Raw genomic sequence first — 17,640 nt, 5'->3', positions numbered from 1 at the left:
TCTTGTTTTCAAAAAGTATGAGCAAGCAACATGTATTTTTTTCATATATGAAAACCCTGTAAGTTGAAAGAAAAATAAAACAGAAATTTCATAGAAAGGTCTAATTCAAAAACTGACCATGAAAAAGGTCATTCACCTTCTTTGTGTCTCTTTTACATCCTCTTAAAATAAGAGACAGTGTTGTAGCCACCTCACACAGCTTTCGGTTTATTTAAATGTTTACATCGTAATTTGAGATTTTAAACTGCTTGGCACATCTCTCTAAGACTAAATCATCATTGTAATGTAAATATGTGACTTGTGCAACTAAAATGTAAAATAAAGTGTGTAGTATGATGACTGACATGTAGTAAATAGTCATTATAATTATGAACAGAGGATGGAGGTAAATAATATTAACTTTATTGAATAATCTTTATGGTCTTATTCCGATGAATTATTATCTGATAAAAGCCACATCTATATTTATAGAGAAATACTAACCAGTTGTCAGTAATTAAGAGAGGTAGAGTTTTCAGATTATTCTGTGATTGATCAAGGAATGAAGACTGGCTATACAGTCTTCATTCCTTGAACAATCACAAAATTGATTTTATAATCCTAATATACAAATCCATCAATCATTCAGTAATCAGACATTTTTGTAACCTGTTTATTCAAAACCAAACAGAAAGGGATTGATTTGGTTATAGCTACTCTAAAATCTACATAAAACATACAAGTAAAACACTTCTTAGCTCCTGTCACCTGTGTGATGGTGAAAATGGAGACTTAGAGATTTGAAATAAGGTTACCTAGCCAGACTGAAGATTGAAAATGAGGAGTCCATCTCTGTTCATAGAGTGAACTCCATGTCCCAAATATGAAGAGACCAATTTTTGGTAGGGAGGTTTACACATCAGGACAAGAAACTTTATCTTGAAATTATGTGAAGAGGAGGAAAGTACAGTTTTGTCCTTAGTCCTACCAGAAAGATGCTGTAAGCACAGTTCCACTTTTTTCTCAATCCACTTCCTATCTTCCTGTCTGTAACCTGGTACCTGAATTGATCCAGTTTGATCCAAGCCATACAACATATAGCTACTCTAAGGCAATGTTTGCAAATGCCATTGTCTTAACTTCCACTTTCAGGGCAATGGACTCATTATAAGCAAAAGAAGCCAAAAGCTGACACATTTGAACTCACACAGTTAGGCATCCCTCCTGTGGCAGCTCAGCCAATTTCTTGGAGCTTCCTACCAGAGATGCTTCAGAATTCAGATTATATTTGAAAGAAGTGATTTACAACCACTGTATTGCCATAGCCATCCCACAATGCAACTTTGATTGTTCTAAAATTTGTTTTAACAAACTTTTATTTCTTCTGAAATTTGGTCCAAGTTTCTGTTCCCCTTCATTTACCCTAAATATGCCTCAGCTTTCCTTAGATGCCAAAGAAGTATAGAAAAAGTCATTGAGTAATCATATCTGAAAATTCTTCAAATGAAAATTCTACAAGTGTGATAAATTTTTGGAGTTGATTATTCTTATAATGATGATTCTAAGAAAGTTGCATCAATAAGTATTTTGATATTGGTAAAGTGAGAATAAGCAACACTATAAAGTTATAATGTATTGGGCAGATGTCTCTCTTATAAAAAACTTTGTTTGATAATTTTGAAAGGCAGAGACAAGGCAACGGAATTTGGCCTCATTTAGTAATAGTTCATCTTGACATTTGCATCACATTGGAATGGATGAGGAGAGTGAGAGAATCCTAAAATATGGTATTAATCCTAAGACCACCTGCTACTAATTTCCAGTCACAGAGACGGATATTATAATTTTAGAATAAAATGGCTTTGACTGTCTCATTCAGTGACCCATATTTATATTTGCATAAGAATTTTGAATTGCTTAAGTAGTCCTATTTAACAAAAGTAAACCAATCCAATATTTTCCAAATAAATGCACAAGGTAAAGCATTACTTCTATTATGTCATAGAATGTATGGTTTAACAGTGGTCCAATCATAATAACCTCTGATGATGCTTTGTGTTATAACATATAAAAATGGATCAGTAAATGCTTCTCTGATAATTAATGGTTCTTTAGAAAGACAAAAAAAATTGTCCAGTTTTGGCAGAGATTTGTCAGGCTAGTTGATTAATTTAAGGAAAATTGCAGTAATTATTTCAGTGGCCTGCTTCCTGTGGTATTATGAGTAGATGACCACTTGCAAAACAGTTTTAAATAAAATTCTCAGAATATCCTAGTTTTAAGTAGTATTTATGAATATAATCATATTCAATGATATATTTTGTATCACAGCACAGAATATATCTCCCAATGAATCATGTACCATAATGTATCTGATTTAAAATACTAACAGAATATTACAGGCAAATATTTTTGATATACATTAACATACTATTAAAAACAGTTTATCTTGTTTGTGTATCTTAAAATATACTTACGGGTTATCCAATAGCAGTACTATGGGATTAAGTTCTTTCTTTGGTCTATAATATGCCCTGAGAGGAACAATAAAGTTATATAATCCATTTCCAGCTGTTTCAGCTGCAACTATAATTAGTTTATTTTTGAATCCATAGGCTTTTGCATCCTCATAGTAGTTATGTTGGCAGCTCTAGAGAAGAGAAAGTATACATTGAAATGCCATTTGGATACTCCATTAAAATTTGGAGAAAATTTAAGCTATATGAAAATGTAAAATTAATCAAAGAACGTAAATCCTTATTTTCTAATAAATTTGAAAATAGTTACATTTTTCTGTGCCCATTTCTGCAACCTGCAGTAAGAAATAAAAGTGTGCATGGACAAGGAAAATGAATTGCAGGTTTGTAGCTTGATGTCGAAAGAGCCAACATTTTGTGTGTGTGCTTGTTCTATTGTAAACTAAAGCTTGCTGCTAGAAGACATCCAGGTATACACTTTTACGAATTAACTTTCTCTGACTTTCATTTCCAGAAATATAGTAATATCATAATTAGGTAACTTCAGGAACATTCCCAGTACTGAATGCTTAAAGCGATGAAGAAAAGAAAACAGTGAAAAAAAAAAGCAAAAAACAAAAAACCCCTAACTGTCTACATGCATTTGGAACAAAGCATTACCAAAACTCATCGTTGGGCTAAGGGCATTTTGGTATTTCATGGAGTCTAGAATTTGACAGAATTAGCGTTGTTAACCCAATATTATTTTCAGCTAAATTATCTGCATGGAGAACTGTTTTGATGTTCTGCTCTTTTACCTTTATATGTCTTTATGTTCATTTCTTATTTATGTGGGTTGAGATTAGTTAGTTCTCTGGAACATTTATCACCTCTGGAATATTCTGATCTTTTTTTTTTTTTTTTTTTTTTTTTGAGACAGGGCCTCACTCCTGCCGCCCAGGCTGGAGTGCAGTGGTGCAATCATTGCTCACTGAAACCTCAAATTTCCAGTCTCAGGTGATTCTCCCACCTCAGCCTCCCGAGTAGCTGGGACTACAGGTGGGCACCAGCACGCTTGACTAATGTTTTTGTGTTTTTGTAGATACGGGGTCCTGGGCTCAAGCAATCCACCCACCTCAGCCTCCCCAAATGCTGGGATTACAGGCATGAGCCACCATGCTCGGACACCTCTGGAATATTCTTTGCCATTAATCTTGAATAAAAAAATTACAAAACACTGCTGAAAACAAAGCACCATGAGTAAACAGAAATAATCATAACAAGATAACTAGACCCACAAAGACTACGAATTTTGTGATTAAATTCAGAATATAAAATGAGCACATTTAACATGTTTAAATAAAAGAAAAAGTATTTAAAGCCTGAGAAAAGAACAAGAGGCTATTTAAAATAACATCTAGCAGGTAGATGTTAAAAATAATATCTAAATCTATTTCTCTGTATCTTCTTGAACTAAAGAGTGTAACTCAAAACATTATTTAAATTACACATAAGATTCAGCCAAAGGGATCACGTGCGGGACAGAATGGAATACAGAAACTAAAATGAAAGGCAGAGAAGAAAAAAAACAGAACCTAGGGTGAAAAAATTAAGACTTGGAAGCTATCGTGAGAATATCTAACATTTATTTAATCAGAATATCTGAAAAAGAGCTAAGAGAGAATCAGAAAGAAAACTTATTCAAGTAAATATTGGCTGAGAGTTTTTGAGATGTGATGAAAAACCAAATGAGAAGATCTTAAAGCAGACACAGAGAAAAGAGCCACATCTACAAGAAAAAACAATTGGAATGGTAGCTGACTTTTCAGCCATTATTTGGAGCACAGAAGGCAGTAAGTAAAGTCCTTAAAGTGCTAAAAGAAAAAAAAAAAAAAACCAGAAAACTAAATTAACAGCCTGGACTTGCACACAAAGTAAACCATCTTTCAAGAATGAGAGCAAAATAAAAGGAAACCATAATTAAAAGGATTCTCCACCAATAGAATCTCCTTAACAGAATTTCTAAAGGTGGTAATCTAGGAAGCAGGAAAATGAATCCAGAAGGAAATTCTAAGGTATAAGAAAGAATAGAGAACAAAGGAAATGGTAATGAACAAGGGCAACAAGTCTTTATTGAAAGGGTACCTGGAGAATTATAAACAGAATCTGAAGTAATATAAGAAATAAAGTCACTCAGAAAGAGATCATGCATGCAACAAGAATAGTGTTGAGCTGATGTTTGGATCATCAAGAATGTCAATATTTATAAGATAAATAAAGGAAAAAATAACTTTCCCTAAGGAGATTTAGAAATAGCTCAATTAATACGGAAACAAAGAGCAGAGAACAGAGAATTTAGTGTTCATGAACACTGACCAGGACACCAGCCCCACTGATACTGACACAGAATAAATTGGATAAGGCGATCCCAACTCACACACTTCACAGACACAGTAGAGTCAGCTGCATAATCCCATACTGTTCCTATAATCCCAAAGTGGGTGCTCATTTACATAGCAGACCACCTTCTATCAGTCTAATGCTACCTAAATAACCAATAATTCCAGGTATCACTAGACAATCAGCAACACCCGGAAATTTTGCTTCATTAATATGGTAAAGAGACAGTTAATAGTCCTTTGATATTAAAAGATCCTCTTATTGTGCCTCCATCAATCCTGTTCTCTGAAAGTTTAGCTTTTCAGTTAGATTGGGATCCCTGTTTGGAGATAAATTATTTCCACTTTTTTGTCTCCTAATATTTTTTTCTACTTTAACTGTGCATTTAAAGAAATAAAAACCAGAAGTGAATCCAGGTTTCGTGGTGACTGACGCATATATTATTTTAAGATTTATCCATAAAGAAAATAACAACAATATTATAAATAATATTAGTCTTAAAAGGAGTCAATGTGGGGGAAGGGCCTTGAAATTTAGGATTTCTTAATGTTACTGAAAATACATAGCTTGCCAGAAATATCAAGTGCTTCATAATATTAAAATAATAAGGACCGCATATATATACACATATATATGTGTATATATGTAAATATATGTGCATATAGGTATATATATGTATATATGTATTTATGTACATATATGTACATATGTGTATATATACACTTATATGTATGTGTGTGTGTGTGTGTATATATATATTCATCTGGGCCCATTGAAATGGATAATTCTGTTCCTCAAGACATATATATATATATATATATATATATATATATATATATATATATATTTGAATGAGACCAATATATATATTCAGTCTTGAGGGACAGACTCTCATTTGAATGAAAGCAATATATATATATTTGGTCTTGAGGGTCAGAATCGTCCATCTCAATGGACCCACATGAATATTTCAGAGTAATGGCAAAGATTCTCAAAGCAACTTCAGAGAAACAAAGGCAGGAATTTTCTAATGTTCTGTAAATCTTCCTCAAGAGTGACAGTAATAGTCAAAATTTATAATATTTGTCATATAAAAATAATAGCAAGAATATATTAAGCACCAACTCAGTTATTAACTTTTTTGCACTTCATTAAACATGCACTAAATTATATAATCCCTATAAGAGCCTTATGAGGTTCATATTAAAATAATATCCACTTTACGGATGAGGAAACTGAAACTTGGTGAAGTTAGTTGCCCAAATTACATGACTTGTAAGTGGAGAGCTGAGATTTTTAACTGTAACTTCAAAACTTGATGTAAAAGAAAAAATCCCTAGCTAGAATTAGTGGCAGATCTGAATCTCTAGGGGCAGTAAATATAATGTTCTTCCTTTTCTCAGTTTTGTTATTCTTCAAGAGAATAAATTCATACCAGTCAAGCCCAATGGTTATATTGTGAAAAAAGATAAAAACTCTAGCATTCTTAGAATTTTTATCTTTTGGACAGCTTCTCTTGGACATCCAAGAATGACAGTAAAATTTTGAGAAAGGAAATATTAGGCAAGACTCTAATATGAGCTTTCACTTTAGTCATAAATGAATCTTTGTGTCTAACACATGGACTTACTCTTCCCATCATGTCAAGGGATTCCATAATGAGATATAAAGTAATAATGGTAAAATAAATAATGCACATTTGGCCCAAGTGATTTTTGGAGACTTTGGTTGTTGAGGGTTCATAGGGATGAGATTTGGTACCTTATTTTTCTCTTTAACAAAATGACTAGCAGATCCAGTAGGCTAATTTGGTAGAAGACTAAAGCATTTGGGTAATCATTTGTGCAGTTAAAAATGTAAAACTGACCACTTTATATAAATTTACATTGGAAAAGATAATACCAATACCCCTTAAACATATTGTAATCAAAATGCTGTACAAATTACTTAAATTATGTAATTATAAAATGCTATAATTTTATTTTGTAAACAAAAAAGCAGCAACAAGTACTTACCTTGTCTAACCTTAAGCAGCAAAATGGTACTTTTTCATGAAGGAGATGACAAAAAGTGGGTGAACTTCCTATATATGGAGAATAAGGTGGGTAACCCTTAGCATACCTGTAAAATAATACAAAATATTACCCTTGGATAAGGCATGCAAATTTGAGAAATTAAGTTACGACCATGTTCCTCTGTTTTAATAACATTATAATCAATACCTCTGTGTTGCAATTATATTTTGATAAAGAGGTAGTTAAGAAGAGAGGTAGGCAAACTGTGGCCCCAGGATCAAATATGGCCCTCCACATGGTTTTGCAAGGGTTGTTTCTGTATTTTTAAATGGCTGGAAAAAATCAAACTAGTATTTCATGTCATGTGAAAATTATACGAAGTTCAAATTTCAGTATCTATAAATAAAGCTTTATTGTAATTCAGCCACACTCATTCATGTATGTATTGTGTATAGGTGTTTCTGTGCTTTGGTAACAGAGTTAGTAGTTGCAACAGGGGTCAAAAAGCCTGAAATATTTACTGGTTGTTCCTATTTATAAAAAGTTTGTTAACTCACAGCTTAGAAGATTTTCATTTTTAAAAAATAAATAGTAATGGTAATTTTTACAAAATACATTTAAAGCAAAATGCATTATTATGATTTGCTCTATCAATATTCATTAGCCATAACTACATAACCGAAACGGAACAAATAACTGAGCTAATTGGTTAAAAACATAGTTTTTGTTGGAATCATACTTAAAACATTATCAGAGACATTCAGCTTGCTGACTTTTAAAAAACAGCCAACAGCACATTTCGGTTATACTGACTTTCAGAATGAAACTTCTAAGACGTAGCAGCATAAATGAAAATTAGGCAATAAAATACAATTTAGTGAAAATAATATTCCTTTATCCAATAAGAAAGTGTTTGATTTTAACAAATTTACCTGCTAAGCCATAAAATTTCTGACCTAGTTAAAACTATTTTATCTTAACGAAGAGATGCAAATCAGCATTTTCAGGAAATAAAGTTCGTTGGCTAAGAGATAAAATTATAGTGTACAGTTTTGTAAATTTAGAAGTTGGTAATCTCTACAATTACTCAACATCTCTTTCATTTTTCTAGAAATAAGAAAAAAACTTTTACCTCTCAATTTTTTAAGAAGTGTAAAGAAAGAATTTCAGTTGCACTCCAAAACACTGTTTCCTGTGAAGACACTGGTTGCCAAACCTATCCCTGTTCCCATCCTAGATTCCAAATATATTTGAGTACTTTGACCATTAATTTCTTTGAAGAATAGATTTGGTTTTGTGGGTACATCAACCTTTCTTACAATATTTTTTTAAGTGTGAGAAATTTAAACAAAGAATATTTTCAAGCTTCAATGACACTGAAGTTCTTCTTAGTTCAACATTACTTGAATTTACATTTTATGAAAGACACTGGAAGAAATGTCAGAGATTATGTTGCCAATGCCACTACTACCCGTAATATGACTAATAGTAATTAATACTAATTGAACGCTTACTCTACACGAAACATTGTTTTGGTATAAACACTTTTTCTCCATTATCTCAATTAATCACTACATAGCTTTCTGAAGTAGTAATTACACTCAGTTTACAGGTAAATAAATTATTGGCTAGTTTGTTTTTTTTTTGTTTTGTTTTGTTTTTAAGACAGAGTCTCACTCTGTTGCCCTGGCTGGACTGCAGTGGCAGGATCTTAGCTTACTGCAACCTCCACCTCCCACGTTCAAGTGATTCTCCTGTCTCAGCCTTCCAAGTAGGTGGGATTGCAGGCGCGCACCACCACTCCTAGCTAATTTTTATATTTTTAGTAAAGTTTGAGACCAGCCACACCACGTTGGTCAGGCTTGTCTCAAACTCCTGACCTCAAATGATCCTGCCATCTCGGCCTTCCAAAGTGCTGGGATTACAAGTGTGAGCCACCATGCCCAGCCGCAAGTGTTTTTTTTTTTTTGTTTGTTTGTTTAATTAAAGTCACTTGTACACAACCAATATAAAGTGGAACTGGCATGGCAAGCAATGTCCCTAGTACTCCACAGTCAAGCCTGTGGACTTCTGTGTTTTCCTGAAGAATGACAATATAATATGTGGAATAAGACATGTAAACAAACTCTACTGCAAGCTACAATGTGATTAATACTCTATAGATTGGCGCTCTATTATTATGGAAGCCTAGAAAAGGGAAACAGTACTCCTTTTATTCATACATTTAAAATAATTAATGAATAGTGTATGAAAGTGCTGAACACTGAGATAAGTAAGGAAAGCTTAATGGAGGGGGCTGTGTTTTCATTTCATTGAATAATTGATTGAACTTCAATATGGATGTGCAATAAAGTAAATTCAAAGTATAAAGTACAATATACTATAAAAACCACACAATTATGAAAATGAAGCTTATATCTTGGGAACACTGATTTTTTTTTCCTTGAGGATAAAAGATAATTAAGAGCAAAATGAGACTGGAAATATATGTTGAAGCCAGAAACTCGAGGGCTTATAATGCTCTGCAGTCAAAAGAGATACTGGCTACTAGAAGTGTGTTTTGGTAGAAGTATATAGGAATGATTCTAGGATGTTCAGAAGGAAAGATCATTAGCTCCTTACCTATTGGGAAGGTATGTAAAGAAAATACTTAAGGACATTAGCACAAAACCCAGTAATCTTACACCTTAGAGTATCTGAACATACTCTAAGTTTGAAGACATTTCTTCATCTGGTGTAGTTTCATCTTCTGATTGGTCACTTAGAAGATCACATGTTTGAATCGATGATGTATCTGCAACCTCTAAAACAGGAGCAATGCTAGGTCTTCTTGTTTCTTTGCTTCCCTCTGTAGGAAGAGACAGGGTAGGGCCACTTGCTGATCTACAGCTTGTATCTTGCAAGTCTATAGCCACAGTACCTAAAACAATAAAACATGAAAATTTATCAAGGCTTTTTGCCATATTGATCACTAGTGTTGAAGGTTACATGAAATATGAAATATAATGAACATAATAAATATATATAGAGTATATATTTATGTGTGTGGTGTATGTTTAGTTCTGATAGCTAAATATTTCTTCTGCACACAGGCATTTTCCTGGACAAGAAAATCTCTATTTGCACAGAAGTGTATTTGCAGAGTGTTGTTCTACGGCACAAAACATAAGATTTGTAAAATCCTGAAGTATATAGAAACTTAAAGTGAAAAAGTATACCGTGATGTTTCAATTTATATTTACTTAAAATTTATTCTTTTGTTGTTGACCATGTCCATTTTGTGAATTTTTCATTATGTCTTTCCCCTCTTTGCTTTTTCTTTTATTTCTTTCTTTCCTTTTTTTTTTTTTTTTTTTTAAGACAGAGTCTCGCTCTATCCTCCAGGCTGGAGTGCAGTGGCACAGTCTCGGCTCACTGCAAACTCCTCCTCCCAGGTTCAAGCGCCCCCTTTTCTATTGAGCTATCTTTTTGTATTTGATTTATGACCACTTTTTAAAATATCGGAACTACTAATATGTTATACTTATTTTGTATTAAATGAATATTTATTGAGTGCCACATATGGGGAGCACTGTTCCAGGTACTTGAGATCTGTAGAGAAGACAAACAAAGTTTCTACAAGATGAAACCTGTATGTAGCAAGTAGACAAATAAATGGATAATTGTAGATAATAATCAGTAGCATGCAGGGAGAGGAATGGAATTTTTATTTGATAGGAGAGAAGGCCACTGTGAAGTTAGGACATTCGATTTTTGACCTGAAATACAATAAGGAACACACAAGTCATGGAAGTACCTGGAGGCAGTAAGAATGGCAAGCCCAAGCCCAAGTGGCTTAAGGTTATTGAATACTTGAGGCACTCAAGGAATAGAAGGCGGAAGAAGCAATTCCCTTTGTGAATTTTATTGAAATGTAAAAATTAATTTTAATATCTATTTATGAAAAATTGAGGTTCCTCTCCTTCTGGAGAAAATAATGATGAAAGACATCATATTTCATAATTACTCATTTCATTTATGCACTCAGTGGCACCTGGTCATCCTTCTAAAATTGCTAGTCTTTGCTTTGTCCCATTTTTTGAAACAATTACAGTCATGCATTGCTTAAAAAGGAGGATATGTTCTGAGAAATCTACCATTTGGTGATTTCTTAGATATTCAAACGTCATACTTACACAAACCTAGATGAGGTAGCCTACTATCCTAGGCTATATGGTACATAGGCTATATGGTATAGCCTACTGCTATATGGTATAGGTATAGCCTACTGCCCCTAGGCTATATGGTATAGCCTACTGCTCCTAGACTACAAATCTGTACAGCATGTTACTGTACTGATTGGTGTAGTCAATTCTAACACAATGGTAATCTCAATATAGAAAAAGTACAGTAAAAACATGATATTACAATCTTATTGGGACCACTATTGTATATGCTATCCATCATTGACTGAATTGTCTTTATGCAGCACAGGACTATTTAAAATTCTACTTTCCTCAAACCTCTGGCCTTCCAAGCTTCTTCCTCATTATAATAACATGAACTGAAGAAATTTTTACCTTATCTCAGCCCTTCACTTCCATAGTGATTTTTTAGACCTTGTTATAACCAGTAAAAACAATGTTGCACACAGTTTTATGCATTCACCCTTTGATCACCACTATTTCTTGTTTGTTCAGGTCACTCTCACTGATTTCCTAACACTAGCTATGATTTTACCATGCTGGAACTTCAATTCTACTGATGATACCAGAGTTTGTCTCTCTCATTCCCTTGATGCTCTCTCTTCTCTTCTTACCTATCTTAAATTCCATGTTTAAGCATTATGATTATTTTCTTGCATATACGCCTGGATCCCTTGATACATTTTTGCTTCATTCCACCCTCTTGACAAAATAGAACCCTGCTTAAGTTAAACTCTCCATGTTCCCCATATCTATACCTATGCAACTGAATACACCCGGACAGTTTAGCTCTTGCATCATTAATAGTCTCTCCATATTGTCTGTCCTGATTTTTGGCAGTTTCACCATACACATAGATGATCCTTCCAACATTCCAGACTCAACTCCTTGTCCTCTTCTCTAGTAATGGCTTTTTCTACTATCACTCTTCAGTCATTCACTCTCATGGCCACACCTTAGCTTTTGTAATTATTACTTGCTGCACATCATCTCTCCTTCTGGCATCTCACTCTTTGACACCTGTACCTTGGCTTTCCAGCTCTTTCCCTCTTGATTTTCACTGGAATTAGAATCGATTAATCCACTCTCCTTTCAGTCTTTTCTAACCAAAATACATCTTTTCACTTCCTTACTTAAATTAAGTTCCATGGCCTATAATTATATACAATCTATTATACAAACCCTCAATCTCTCTGCCTTCCTTACTTGCTTGTACTTTCAACACAAGCTACAAATCCATTTCTTTTCTCCGTTTTGCAGTCAGACGTTTTAAGAACTGTCCAGACCTACTGTTTCTAATTTATCTTCTACCATTCTTTCCCAAACGTAGTCCAATCTAGCATTGTCCACCACCACTCCATTGAAACAGCTCTTATGAGGGTGAACAATGATCATTGCATTGCTAAAGTCAATTGACACTTCTCAGTCCTTATGTTATGACCTATCAGTACTTGGCTTTCAGCCATGACCTATCAGACATGGCTTTCCATGGTGTTGTCTTAATGCACTTAGCTCACTTGGATTCCAGGACACCTCACTCATTGGGTTTTCCTACTAGCCTGCCAGTAGCTCCTCTTTGGTCTCCTTTGCTGGTTTCTTCTCACCCCCCTGATACTTAATCTTAGTATACTGCAGAGCTTTGTCTTTTATTTTTTCCTGCCTGTACTCATTTCCTGAAAGACTTCATTTGGTCTTATGGCTTTAAATATATACATAAGATCAGAAATACAAAATTTACTTTTTCAGCCTATCTCTCTCTCTCTCCTGAAATCTAGACTCTTACATATAACTTCCTGTTAGACATCTTCAAGGTGTTCCAAAATACTCTTTATCTTCCCTTCACCCCCGCCAAACCTGCATTCCCCCTAGCCTTTCCTCTAAATTTATGGCCATTCTCTTTCTCTAGTTGCTTAATCCGAAAACCTTATGTTTCTTCACACTTCTCTTTTTCTCACAGTTCAATTTCATTTTGTAAGGAATCCTGATTATCCTCAAAGTACATCCAGAATTTTCTCCTTCTTACCACTTCCACTTGAAAATAGTCTGATCCTTGCTCCAAACCATCTATGTTCAACAGCAGCCCGAGTTGAGCACTCAGCATAGGTGAGATCAGGTCAATGGCTCTGCATAAAGCCTTGCAATAATTCCCACTTCACTGAGAGTAGAAGCTGCAATCCCATATGGACTTAAATAAGCCCAACAGGATCTGGCCTCTTTCTACCTGTTCCTCCTCATCTCCTACTATTCTTCCAGCATTCACTGTGTTTGAGGCACAAGGGCCCTTTTACTGTTCCTGGAGAACCCCAGCCCGGCTCTCACGTTAGGGCCTTTGTACCAGCTGTTATCTCTTTCTCCAGACCTCCACAGGACTAATTCCTCATTTCTTTCAGGTATCTGCTCAAACATCACTTTCTGGCCTACTAAGCACTTCATTTAAAATCTGCTCCTCCCAAAAATTAATTATCTCCTATACTAGCTCTGTTTTCTTCTTTTGGTTTTTCCTTTATAACTTATAACCCACTAACATATTAAGTAATTTACTTATTTTTTATATGTACTTTGGTTATCGCCTGTCTTCTCCATAATAGAATGCAAGCTCTATGAACTAGGGATTTTTGTTTGTTTCTTCACTAACGTTTTATCACAAACACTTACACGAGAGTTCTTGGTACATATTAGGCACTCAATAAATACTATTTTGGGTACATATTAGGCACACAATAAGTAATTTTGAAGACATTAAAAATGAATATTGCTACTGTAGAATAAAAATAAGTAAATGACAAATAGGATTACCTAAGAAGGTCTAGGTAAAACCATGGAATAGTGTTTGGGGGGAGTGATATTTTGACTAAGATATAAAGAATTAGAAGTCATTACTTAGGGAATGTTGGGGTGTGAGGAATAGTTCTGTCAGAGGAAACTTAATGTTTTAAGGCCCATTGGTGAAAAAAATATATTAGTGAAGATTGAAAGAAAGTGAGTATGTTTGGAGCTCAGGAGAGCAGCAAAGAGGTGGTAAAATGTGGGGCTAGAAAAGTCAGAAAATATCACTAATAAAAAGCCTATAAAGAAAATGATGAAGTAATTTATTTTCTAAACTAGGATACTGCAGAGTAAAAGGGGGTTCTTTTAATAATTACATCAGGACAACTATATAAACTGAACAATCCTAAGAAACTGGAACATTCCTAAGAAAACTAGGATTGCCTAATGCAAACAAGAACTTTTGGTTATCCTATTTATAAGTTAAGTCACACTATAGAATTTAGACTTTTTTTTCCAATGGGTAGTATAAAGCAGGTGATTTGTTCAGGAAATGATGCTATCAAAATTATATTTAAAAATTTTTACTCTGGTGGCAGGATGGAGAATTAAGTGTAGAGTGGCAAGGCTGGAGGCATGGAAAAAAGACAAGGTTGTTGATCCCGCAGTTCAGGGAGAGAAGGATGGAGGCACAGACCACGATGATGTTGGTGGTGGACATGGAAAAAAACTGAATGATTCTAGGGGCTATTTACTGACCAGATTTAATAGAATTTGGTTAACGATGAGGTATGAGAGGAGCGGGTGGTGCAAAGTCAGAATGGTGGCTTTACAAATCAAAGGATAATGGTGTCATCTGCTTTTTAGCAAAAAAAAAAAAAAAAAAAAGGAGAAGGAGAAAAACGGTGTAGAATGACTGAATGAGAGTGTAAGGATCAGTTTAATTTGAATATGCTGTGCCTGTTTTTCCCACAAAATACTCAAATAGAAATAACTAGTAGACAGTTCGCTTTGCTGTAAAGAGATGTTGAGTTAATGCTTTAGATAAAGGAATAATCAGTTTACGGACAATTGAATCCATGAGAACAGAAGTGACCACACAATGAAAATGAATGTGCACAATGCAGGAAAAAAGGCATTAGAGTGTTTCAGGAAGAACATGGTCAATATTCTTGTCATATACTGTGAAGACAATCATTTTAGATGTAGTGACAAAGAGGAGCATGGTGACCTTGCCTGAATAGTTTCAGTGATATGACTGCAGGTGTCAGATTGAACTGGGTAGAATCACGGACATAGGACAACAATAAAATCTAAAGCCTGCCACTAAACACAACACTTTGGAGAAATTTGTCTCTGAAGTTGTTATCACAGAAGGTTCAAAATTACAAGTGTATGGTGCACACAGGGATATGAAGAGACACACACACACACAGACACACACACACACACAAACACAGAGAGAGAGAGAGAGAGAGAGACAGACAGAGAGAGAGAGAGAGAGAGATCAGCCAGTGATACTGAATAGAAAATGAAGTTAGGTAACGAGGAGGGATTAAAGAGTACAGTCTCTGAGGAAGAACAAGAGCATGGTTCCTGGAATAAATGAATGTATCAGTATTAGTTAAAAAGGACACATTTTCCTTGTGACAGATACTAAATGTTTGTAGGTTTGTAGATGGTTTGGAGGCCAAACTGTAAAGAAATTCTTATTTGCGTGGAGGTATTTTTTCTTTTACCTTTTTTCTTCTGTGTCATAGAAGCCAAGTTCAGTGGTGAGAGTGAGGTAAGAGATGGAAAGAGAATTTTGAGAAAATGAAGAATATTTGAAATAGCCTCTCTTGATGATAATTACAAAGAGAACTTACAAAAGAAATATAAAAGTGTGTGGTGCTTTATATATAATGAGAAATATAAAATGATTGTTGGTTGTGTTTTTGTAATATCTTAGATTGAGGTTTTTTTGGACACAGAGTCTTTTTCTGTTGCCCAGGCTGTTCTCAAACTCCTGGCTCAAGCAATTCTTCCACCCCAGCCTCCGGAATAGGTAGTATTATAGACACATGCCACCACAGTAGGCTAATATCTTACTTTTTAAAAAATTCACAACTTAGAACTGTTGTCCTGTATATCTAATCATACCTAGTTTGTAAAATGCAGCATGTTTGAAATTTTCTTTAAACTTTTAATAAAAATGTAAATGCATTTGTATTTATCATTATTTTTTATTTTAGAAATAAATTAATGATATTTCAAACTTGTTTATACTTACCCATGCTGGCAATTATGCTATGTACAGGTAATCTGGAAGGTCCATGATAAAATGACCTGGACACATTGCTTTTTCTCTGCTGGTCTTGGTTTTTAAATGCTGAATTCTCTTCTTTGGTAATATTAATATAAAAACATATGTCTGTAGAATTCATAATGTATCGAGGACCTGGATTCAGCAAAATGTTTTTATTATCCTCCCTCCTAACACCAATCAAGCAGACGCCAAACCTTAATTAAAAAAAAAATAAGAGTTTGTAAGAAAATTAGTAAATTATTGTAAGGCTGAGGAAAATAAAAGCTTTAAATAATAGCATTTTAAAGCTTGAAATGATCCTAGAAGTTCAAGATCCTCATTTTTACAGGAAAACAAACTATGTGCTTAGTGTGTTGTAAAACCAATTTAGCTGATTATGACCACTATAAATTTACATTTTAATGAAAATGAATGGAAGAACATAAGAAACATGAGTGCATGTATACACTAAGGGTAACATTATTTTGCAAATTTTTACAACAATTTTACTTTGGTCAAAAAACATAAACAGCATATCTTACTTTGGTTAAAAAAATAAATAAAAAGCTTAAAACTATTGGCCAAAGGAAAGAAACTTACCCATGGTCACCTGAAAGAGAACCAGGGTCCCTGAATTTATCATAGTTGGTTTACTTTAAATTTTAGAAAAAATATATATTTTTAAATAGTCTTAAATAGCTATGCACTTAGTCAGAAAAAAAAAGTAAAGTAGAATACAGAAGCTCCTTGACTTATAATAGAGTTATGTCCTGATAAACCCAGCATAAGTTGAAAATATTGTTAAATAAAAAATGCTTTTAATACAGCTAGCCTAACAAATATGAGTTTTAACCTCGCCAACCTTAAACATACTCATAACACTTACATTGCCTACAGTTGGGCAAAATCATCTAATACCAAGCCCGTTTTATAATAAAGTGTTAAATATCTTACGAAATTTATTGAATATTCTACTGAAAGTGAAAAATAAAATGATTGTATGGATACTGGAAGTATGGTTTCTACTGAATGGCTATTGTTTTGTACCATCATGGTAAAAAAACAGTAAGTCAAAGCATCATAAGTTGGGGGTTCCTGTACATTACATAATAGATTAGTTAGTAGACTATATAGATATATTGTAAATCCTCCAAAATGTGTCACATTAAAACATTTAATACAGATAATATGTTATTTTCGTTATATACATACATTTTTACTGCTTAAGTAAATCCTTTTTTTTTCCAAAAAGGAAAAGAAAAAAAAGTTCTATGTTTGAATTGGAAGGTAGTTTTATTTATTTTTTAACTTATTTCTCAGGCCAAAACAAGGGCCACCATCAGAGATTTTTTTTTCAAATGTACAGTTTTTAGAAATATTAGTGTTACTTTGTTTTAGTTCCTAATCAACATCTTAAAATTCAGATCTGTGAAGAAGATTTTCATATGTATGTAAATTCTTAATGGATTAAAATATTTTAAAAAGACTTTAAAAGTTGCTAAATGAAATATTCCTACTAAATTATAATTTACTCCTGACTGTCTTATAGAGAC

The 17,640-nt window shown here is 33.8% G+C and overlaps 1 protein-coding gene across 5 annotated transcripts in view; it reads right to left on the bottom strand.

The window, feature by feature from the left end:
* Nucleotides 1–17,640, bottom strand: part of KCNT2 (potassium sodium-activated channel subfamily T member 2) — a 381,853-nt gene that overhangs the window by 96,446 nt on the left and 267,767 nt on the right. For all 5 annotated transcript variants that reach the window (XM_055378337.2, XM_055378343.2, XM_019028251.4 and 2 more), the window contains 4 exons: nucleotides 16,073–16,302; nucleotides 9,557–9,770; nucleotides 6,851–6,956; nucleotides 2,457–2,629 (listed from right to left, as the gene is read on the bottom strand). In XM_055378337.2, the coding sequence (XP_055234312.2) occupies nucleotides 2,457–2,629; nucleotides 6,851–6,956; nucleotides 9,557–9,770; nucleotides 16,073–16,302 (723 nt within the window). The remainder of the gene's footprint in view (nucleotides 1–2,456; nucleotides 2,630–6,850; nucleotides 6,957–9,556; nucleotides 9,771–16,072; nucleotides 16,303–17,640) is intronic.

This window comes from Gorilla gorilla, chromosome 1 (assembly GCF_029281585.2).
Source record: "Gorilla gorilla gorilla isolate KB3781 chromosome 1, NHGRI_mGorGor1-v2.1_pri, whole genome shotgun sequence".
Lineage (NCBI taxonomy): Eukaryota > Metazoa > Chordata > Mammalia > Primates > Hominidae > Gorilla > Gorilla gorilla.
The sequence above is the reverse complement of the archived record's forward strand: the minus strand, read 5'-3'. Positions and strand labels throughout refer to the sequence as shown.